The sequence below is a fragment of the Hipposideros armiger genome, unplaced genomic scaffold (genome assembly GCF_001890085.2).
Source record: "Hipposideros armiger isolate ML-2016 unplaced genomic scaffold, ASM189008v1 scaffold_81, whole genome shotgun sequence".
Taxonomy (NCBI): domain Eukaryota; kingdom Metazoa; phylum Chordata; class Mammalia; order Chiroptera; family Hipposideridae; genus Hipposideros; species Hipposideros armiger.
In genome coordinates, this window is record NW_017731431.1 from 2,345,404 (window position 1) to 2,355,037 (window position 9,634).

A 9,634-nucleotide genomic window follows, 5' to 3' on the forward strand; every position below is an offset into this window, starting at 1 on the left:
TTCGGCTGGTGGGCCGTGTCCGAGGAGCCCTTCTCCTTTTATGGGGACATCATCGCTTTCCCTTTGCAGGATTACGGTGGGATCATGGCAGGGCTGGGCTCCGATCCCTGGTGGAAGAAAACACTTTACTTGACCGGGGGAGCTTTGCTGGCCGCAGCTGCGTATCTGCTCCACGAACTCCTGGTCATTAGGTGAGCGGGAGAGGGGGCCCGCGCAGGGGCGCCGGAGGGGGCAGCTGGCCAGCGCAGGGCTGGCGCGAGGGGGGACCCGTGCCACCCCCTGGGTCACGACGCCCAATGCCCAGTGTCCTGTCCTTACCTTTCCCCAGAGGCAATCTGTGGTCACCTGGCAGTGAGGGGCAGCTTAGAGTTGACAGAATTAAGCTGGTACTGCGAGGGGAAAACATTAGCCTCCTAATCTTTTCGTGCTGAAAGCAAGAAGTCTCTGGGCTGTTGTGGGGCAAAATAGTCTATTATGAAACGCCCTTAGGGATATCTTAAGTGCAGTATGTTTGCAACAATAGAATTAGGCCCTGTAGAAATACTAAGTTACACTTTTATGAAATGCCTTATTTGTTTATAGGTAACAATGCTGGAATATTGACGCTAACCTTATCTTTTACTTAAAGGTTAGTTCTTCACTGTCCCTCCCCAAAGGTTAACATCATCAAAAGGCTGAAATTGCAAATGCTCCAGAGACCTCTGGGTCCCCGTTGAAGATGCATGGCCAAGTGTAGTGGCGTGCAGTTTTGATGCAGCTTTAACCTGGTTATCTGCTACTCTGCTATTGAAAGTTAATCTTCAGGTTGAAATGCCATTGTTGTGTGAGCAGTAGGAGATCCTAGGACAGGACGAGCACATGGGCGTGTTCGACAAGAACGCGGGTGTCACCCGGGCCCGTAAACAGTTGCATCGGCTGCCTGCCGCAGGACTGACTTGGAAATACCAGAAAATGGAGGCCCCTGATGTTGGTACATCCAGCCGGACACAAGATGTTTGAGTAGGGTAATACCATAGGTTACTGAGATGGTTGTTTGGCTCATTGATACATTAATTTACCATTAAAATTTCCATGCGTTTGAGCCCTCTGTCAGGAGATGACCAGAAGGAAGCAGTTATCAATAGCTTAGAATGTCCCTCATGGCCGGTATTTTTTAAATAGGGCGAAATGCCTTTTTCCAGTGGGGAATCCTACGCAATAGGTTGTAAACAAAGACAGTGATAGGTGACCTTTCATAGGCTTGCAGGGATTCCAGGAGGACATTGTGACAGGCTAACTTAGGTATTGTGAATATCGTGAGAGGGTGGGAAATCATTTAGGTATGGGGAAATGTATTGGCTTTCATATTATTTAGCCATAATTGAGAAGTTTTATTTTGGGCTTATTATGCATTGAATGCTCTTACTTAGCCCAGTGCCTTGAATCTAGTTGAACCAAATAAAACATTTTAAAGTGAAATGATCTCTCTAGATCATTTTGTTTTTGCTACTTTTAGAACTCTATTTCAAGTTAGGTTTCAAGCTACATGAAAAACTGACACATTTGTGCTGTAATTTAAACGGTAACCCTGTTGTTTCTCAACTATATTTGAATCCAAAGCCTTTTGGGGATCCTAAACCATGTGGCTTCTCACCAGTCATCCACTTTGTGGAGGTAGTGAAGGCATGGCTTCACAGGACTGTCTAAACCTGGCTTAAATGACCTTGCAGAAATAGCAAGGAGCTCAGAGCTCACCCTGGGAGCAGGCCACGCCCTGGTAGGTGTGGTCCCTGGTCGCTGACTGCTCTGCCCACAGATGTGCCCTTCTCCACTTAGGGGACTTCTTGGATACTTATTTAGATTTTTAATCCTTGGTTTATTCACTTTTGTTTCTTGACAAATGTTTAAGTTGAGTTGGAAAACCCTGTTATAATGCAGATAATAAAAATGGCTGCCCATTTTTGAGCCCTTAGTAGGGGCTCTGGGAGGAAATGCTTGACTTGCCGATTGCCTTTATCCCTTACAACTAGCATTGGATGCTTGATCCCCTCTTCATAGGTAAGGAAATTGTGGCTGAGAGAGGTTAAGCAACTTGCCCAAGATCACACAGTAAGAGTAGTAGGATCCAGATTCAAATATGAGAATGTGTGTTGGCTGAGCCTGTACTTTTTACTACTGCCTCCTAGAAAGTACCAATTCTGAAATAGGTTTTGATGGGGGAGAAGAAGAGAAATATAGAGAATTGGGGCATTGCTCAGGGAAGACAGGCCTATGGCGGGGACCTGAGTTTTCAACAGCCTCTAGGGGCACAAAGGGATAGAGGGAAAAGACTGAGAAAGGTGAGGGACTGAGAGTCAGAAATTACATGATAGACACTTCCACTTAAGGTGACATCTCAGTTTTAGTTGTCTCTGTAGTTTAGGCAAAACAGAACAATCCAAAATATGTAGGATGGACAATACACTTCGAAATGGCTACACTATCTGAGTTCACTGGCAGTTGTGAAGTCTTGACCACTCTACTTGGATTTGCTGCTGCATAGGTTTCACCTTAATCTATGGCTATGTTTCCGGGGTGGAAAGTAAAGTTGATGGGTGAGAATTATTTAGAAAGTTTCATTAATGATATAATCAAAGTAGGTACTTTGGATGTTATCCATGTTTTCCCCACCACAATATTTTTAAACAAATATAGTCCCAACCCTCGACTTTTTTCTCCTTGAGTGGAGATACCCTAGTAGTTATCTTAAATTCAGTCCTGCATTTGGAAATGTATTGTTTGTAAATTGAATGACTAAATAATGTCTTTGTTAGCGGTAGCTCATTTGCACTTTGTCCTAGAAAACTTAGGAAATCGGAGCAGCCCATGGATCATCTGGTCTCCATAAACTAACATCTCTTCAGCTGTACATAGAGGTATGGTCACCTGTGATATCTACCGTGGGAGTAGGAGCTAGCCTTGCTGCTCTACAGGTGTTCTCTTGTACAACCCTCATTATAAGGACACTTTGTAAAATACAGCTGTGCAGGAAACAGGTCACCTGCTCCTCTGATCCTAAGTTAGAGAGAGGTGCCTGATGTTTGGAGGGAGGGCTCCAGGGACAGAGTGGGTTCAAATTCACTGTGCCTTTAATTAACCATGTGACTTTGGGTCTGAGAGGCAGCTCCTTGGTTATGTGGTTTTGGTTTTCTCATCTGTAAAAGGGGGGTGATAATAGTAGCCTCCCTCATAGAGTTGGTTAAATTAATTAATACATATGAAATGCTTAGCACACAGTTTGACATATAGTGAGCATTCAATGAAAGTTGGACATCATTAGTTATTACAGACTTCCATCAGAAAGTTCCAGGCCTGAGTGGTCTGAGTCAAGCTGGCTGTTAGTAAAATTAATTTAGGATTTGTCCATTTTGGTGTAGTTGAAGTGCTTAAAAGCTTGGAAACTGAAGTTAACAACTTGACCTCAAATAGATATTCCTTGGGCAAGTTATTTGCCTCTTTGAGCTTTAATTTCCTTATCTACTGTAAAATATAAGTATAGTGTAAGATACTAAATTTAAACTATATCAATATCCACCCCAGAGTGATACTGAAATAATTTAATATGCATTATGTATACAAGGTCATTGGTATATCTGCTTATCACATAGTTAGCATCTTTCTTTTTATGACATGGCCCAAGTTAACCATTAGAATTAGATCACTTCTAATGGGGACTTTAGATTTATCAAGTGGTATAAGGAATTTTATATTTATCTCCTCTCCTTTTGGTTCTTAAATGTTTGCTTGGCTAATTTACATGAAAATACCACTCTGTGGTTTGAATTTTTTGAATGGACAAAATCAGTTAATTGTAAAATCTACAGTTTGCACTTTCCAGGAACATAGCCTACGTGGCTTCTTAATTTTAATATCTGACCTTCCAAGCATTTCGTCTAAATTGAAAGCTTTGTTTTATAGTAAATATTGCCAGAAAGCAGCAAATATATTTATTCTTTTGACCAGTATTTTCAAAATGAGCCATTTTTTAGCTCCTTCAGTGGAATGGGCACTCTGGTGGTAAACTTCTCCACAAGAGTTTATTTTGTTGAATGGAGATGCTGCAGGGGACATCTGTGTCATGACAATATGAAGAGCTTGTCCTTGCTTGCTTGGGTAGAAGTCCATGAGGGAACGATGTGAGGGAACCAGAGGCCAAAAGGAAAGGTGGGAAGTGGTTGGGTAGAGTGAAACCTGGAAATTGCAGAAGGTTCATGTGGTGGGACTTTGTGGAGTATTAAGATTTTGTAGTTTAAGGGCTTAAGACCGTATTTCTTTAAGTGAGAATAAAGTCCACTCTTACAGAATGCTTGATAGCTCACCAAATGTTTCTAGATATTATCTTATTTAATCCTCAGGATAATAACTGGTGTAGAATAGGTACTGTCTTCTCTTCCCATGTGAGAGAGAAGAGATCAGGGTAACATGGCCAGTAGGAAGCAGGGCTTGGACTTGACCCCACGTATCTAGACTTGACCCCACGTATCCAGCATTTGCTTTGCTTCATGGTAGCTATTGAAAAACTTTACCAGGGAAGTCCTCCTCCTTAGCCAAAGGAAAAGGTATATATGTGGCTGAGACAGAAGAAGGGGTAATAAGATATATGCTGAGTGGTGAAAGTGGGGACCCTGTGAAGTAGAGAGGATGAGCTAGACAGCCCAGAAGCTAGTTTCCTCAGACCAGAAGTGAAAGGCCAGGTGAGGGCATGGGTAGTTTGGAAGATGGACCAAAATACTCAGTCTCATATTCCCTGTAGACTTGGGTCATGACAGAATAAATCTGCACTGTTATTCCAGGGTCCTGTGGATGAATAATAGACTGTTTCATGGTACCGTATAGTGGTCAAGGTCATAGGCTCCAACTACCTGGTTCATTCCAGGTTCTGCCTTTTACAACTAATGTGACTTAGGGCAAGTGAATCCTCTGTGCCTCAGTTTCTTTGTCTATAAAATGTGGATAACAATAGTACCTAGCTCATAAGGTTATGGTGAAGGTTAAATGAGGTAATATCTGTGAGGCTCTCAGAACAATGACACAGCAAGCACAGAATATCATTTTGTATCCATCCAACTTGTCCCTGGCAGGTAAACATAGCCAGCTGGGGAAGAGGTGGACCTGTACCAGAAATCACTCTTCCTGTCCATAGGCTACAGGTGCCAGAAGGAGGTTGACATGTAGTTACTTTTCTGAGCTCTTGGAGTCATGATAATATCAGTTTGTAAGATTCTTTTGTGTTTTGACCAAGCTTCCATTCTCTGAGTGCTTCTGGGTGAGGTAAGCCCCTGTGACAAAAAGATCTGCTTGTTCATTGAGGAACTACAGTCCAACAGGGATCTCTGAGGAACTAAGGGAACTGAATGTATAACATGGGACTGTTCTTTATTTCTGTTTTGGTTTTAACAGGAAACAGCAAGAGATTGACTCCAAAGATGCTATTATTTTGCATCAGTTTGCAAGACCTAACAATGGTGTTCCCAGTTTATCTCCTTTCTGTTTGAAAATGGAAACTTATTTAAGGATGGCTGACTTGCCCTATCAGGTATTTGTGTGCCAATGTTTTATTCTGACAACAGCAATATCGATTAGAGAGTGGTACCTCATCTCACATGGTGGGAAGGGCTGGTACTTGGTGCTAGAGGGGGTGGGTATGCAAGTAGCAGTGCCCAGTCCTTAGGAGATACTTAAGCCGACTTGACTCCAGGGTCTGTTGATTTTTACATCCAGTTTAATGAAGGATCAGAAGGATCTGGACTTTTGTAGGGTTCAGGGCCATGTTATTTTTTTCCTGACATAGAGTATACTTTGGTTAATTGTTTGGATAGGATTTCTGGGCAGCTGTTAATAAGGTGGGTGTACCATTGTCGGACGTGTATTTTTCATTTAGGTTTCTATTTATTGACAGCTTGCATTTCGTCTCCCATGAGCCCTGCTGGGGCAGAATGCCCAGCAGGCCAGCAGGGAGGTATCTGTTGATTTTGTGGCAGTTTTTCCATAGTGCTTCATGTTTTTGTTTGAGTGGCTTTCAGGGAAACGCTCATTCAGCATCAGAGAGTGAACAGAGGACTGTATTTAAGGGTGTATATTTTTCTCTGAGTAACGCTTGAGCTGTGCGTCACAAATTTGACAGGTTGTGTTTTCATTGTCATTCAATTCTATGTATTTTTTAAAAATTCCCTTGTGTTTTTCTTTTTTATATAAGTTTTAGTCATAAGCATTTCTTTTTTAAAAAAGGCTTGGACTTTTAAATTTTTAAAAAATTTTATGGTCAGAACAGGTAATCTTTGTGATATTAATTCCTTGGAATTTATTGACTTTTTAGCCAAGGCTACTTTTTATAAATGTTGAAAATAATTACGTGTACTCTTGTCTGCAGAGCTCTCCCTATCTACTTGCTCGAGCATGTTTAGTGTATTGTTTTGACATTCTGTATCTCTGCTTATTTTTCTGTCTGCCTGTTCTAGCAGTTTCTGAAAGGAGTGGATTAAAATATTCAAGTGTACTTGTTGATTTACCTCGTTTTCTTGTCATGCTGTCAGTTCTTATTTATATAAGAGTATTCACATAGTCGAGGTTATATTGGTAGGTCTATATAATATGAAAGATCTCCTCTTTTACCATTTTGTTTCTTTTCTAGCATATAGCAGCCGTCTCTGTTCCTTATGATTTTTTTAACCTTGAATTCTATTTTATCAGATATTGAGGTTGATTCTCCAGCTTTCTTTTGGCTCCTGTTTGCTTGAGATATCCTTTTCCATCCTTGTTCTCTATTTTTCGTGTATTTGTTTTTGTAGGCAATGTATTATTTATAGTCAACCTGAGAGTTCTTAATTGGTGAGTTTAATCCATTCATACTTGTAATTATTGTTTTATTAGTACTTATTTCTAGTATGTTTAATATTTTTCTCCTTACTATTACTTTGTTTTTCATTCTTTCTTATTTCCTGCTTTCTAATAGACAGCTAAAATCTTCTTGTCATTTAAAACAAATTCTATTTTTGTTGTTATAGTGGTTGCTCTTAAGATCGAAATTTATGTTTATTTATCCCTACTTATTTCTTAAATGTGGTACATTCTGTATTTGTCCTCTAATGATACAAATATGTTAGCAGGTTCAGGTTCTTTCTTCCCAGCCCTCATCCCAATTGTGTTGCTGTTGTATGTTTTACTTCGGGAATTTTGGAAATGCTACTCTTTTTTTTTTTTTGGTCCTTTTTTAGACAATAAGCTTTATTAAGTTATTTGACTAGCCTAATTTCTCATGTATCCTATCCTACAGGATTTATTTATCTTTCTATCTGAGTACTTCCTTGATGAATATTTTCAGTGAGCCCTTTAGTGGCCAATCTCCAATGGCTTTGCATGCCTGAAACATCTTTATTATGCCCTTATATTTGACAATTCTATGTTCAGTGATTTTCTTTCAGTGATTTAAAAATTATGTTTTCTTTTTAATATAAAAGTTTAAAATTCCATTGTCCCTTTGCATGTGTTGCTATTGAAAAATCGATGTTAATCTGATTCTTTTTCTCAATGGAAGCTTATAGAATTTATTTTTAATCTCAACATTTTTTCTTTCTTTTTTTTTTTTTTAGCTGAGCCATCCTGCCACCTGTTGGCAGCTCAGTGGCAGCTCAGCCCGGGCTGGGACTCAAACCGCTGTTGCTCAAAGCTCAAACTCTTGAGCGAGCTCTTAACCAACTGAGCCACTCAGCCAGCCCAATCTCCATATTCTTAAATTTCACTTTAATTGTGCCTTGGTGTGGGTCTTTATGTATCTTGTTTGGTCCTTTATAAACTCTTTTAATCTGAAGTCTTTAATCTCTTTTTAATTGAAATTATCAATTTTCTTCCAATATTTCCTTTTCTTTTTTATTTGTTTGTTTTCCCTTTCTTCTTTCCAGTTACCTGTTTTCTGGATGCAGAAACCTCTGCTTTTATTTTCTGCATCTCTGAATGTTTTTCTGTTTTGTTTTCTTCTTCCTTCTGGGAGAGTTCATCTCTCTGAGCTCCCCTTGCATTGCTCTATTCTCTTCTTGCATCCGTTGTGATATTTCTCTCATCGATTGTGTTCAACTTTTATATTTTTCTTCTTAATATTTCCCCTTGGTTTGTATTACTAATTTCTTCCTTTATCACTTAGAGGATATTTATTATGCTAATGAAAATTTTTTGGTCTGTCCCAATAATTCTGCTTCATGTTGTATATATCCAGCCTGTTACCTTTCTCTTACAGTGATTGTATTCCTCAGGTGTCACATTATTTTGTTTTGAGATCTCCTTTCACCAGGGATGTCAGCTTCCCTGCCTGGGAATTTGTACTGAGCGAGGGCTAAAGCTCAGGCCACAGGTGGTGTGCCTCTGGGGCGCTGAAGAAAGGGAAGGAGCCCAGGCATCCCCAAACCAGTGTGATCCCTGTGGCTCGCTGCCACTCCTCCAAATGGCTCCCACTGGTCAGGGGTTCATCTTTAAGCTCTTACAAAGTAGCAGCGTTGGGAGGAGGTAGTCTCCTTAGCTGGAGACAGACCAGCAGCGAGGTGAGAGGGGGAAGGTTCCTCACCCAGCCAAGCTTTTGGCTGCCCTGATAAGGATGTTACCCCTCCGATTCCTGACTCCCTATGGCCTTTCTGAGCCAGTTCCTCTACAGAAGACGGGATGGGGTCAGCAGTGTTCCTCTTAAGAAGGTGCTGGGATAAGATCAATGACATGTTTTCAGCTGGGTAAGTGCTATTATGGAGGTCCTCTGAGAATATGGTGGAATGGCACTGAATCTTGGGTGGGGGGGGGGACCTGGGAAGGCATGGGGTCTTGTGACTAGGAGCTAGAATCAAGGTGTGTCTGGAGAGAGAAGCAGGGAGAAGATTATTCAGGACTTCTTAAGCCAGTGATGAAGAAGAAAATAGCAATACAAACAGAAAAGGCTTAGATCATCTAAATGCATTGGACCAGGTTTGAAAAATCGTTGCTCAGCTTGGTGTTGGCGGTGGGCACCTGGAGATGTATGTCAATCACCAAGGGGCACAAATGGAAGGCAGGGGTTGCTAGCCCACAGCTGCCTGTCTCTATTCCATCATCACTCTTGACCAGATTGCATCCTTTATCCATGACAGCTTTGGGGCCGTTAAAGTCCAAAACCTGAGTTTTGTGCTATGCAATCTCTGCCTCTATCTAGATCTTGTGTGCCCCCCCTCCCCCTCGACCCCTGATGAAGTAAGCTTGCTGTTTGCAGGGGCTGCAGCTGCTGCTAGGCGGTTCTGCCCTTTCCTTCCTGCCTCCTGGCCATCAAGCACCAATGGCCTCTGCCCCGCCTTCATCAGCAGCCTAAGGACCTACCTTTGTTCATGTTTTAGAGCAGCTACTTGTAGTTAGTGTAACTGAAGCAGCAGAACACACACCTCACTGAAGCCGGAAGCTATTATAGAGGCCTTTGAGAAGGGGAATGCTTACCCCCTTCCAAAAATTATTATTTCTCGTTAAGTGTATTTTTTAATCAAGGAATGGTATAGGAGTATTTTTTTCTTCTGTGAGGCCTCTATGGAAAATAAATGGAGGGGGTGTTCAGCGCGGGGCAGAGATCTTAGGTGAAAGGAAAGTGGTTCCGAGGTTTAGAAAGGGATGCTCT

The 9,634-nt window shown here is 41.3% G+C and overlaps 1 protein-coding gene across 1 annotated transcript in view; it reads left to right on the forward strand.

Annotated features, from left to right (window-relative positions):
- Positions 1-6: 6 nt before the first annotated feature.
- Positions 7-9,634, forward strand: part of FAXC (failed axon connections homolog, metaxin like GST domain containing) — a 76,369-nt gene continuing 66,741 nt past the window's right edge. The window contains exons 1-2 of the mRNA XM_019643641.1: positions 7-191; positions 5,419-5,554. Coding sequence (XP_019499186.1) covers positions 85-191; positions 5,419-5,554 — 243 coding nt within the window. The 5' untranslated portion in view covers positions 7-84. The remainder of the gene's footprint in view (positions 192-5,418; positions 5,555-9,634) is intronic.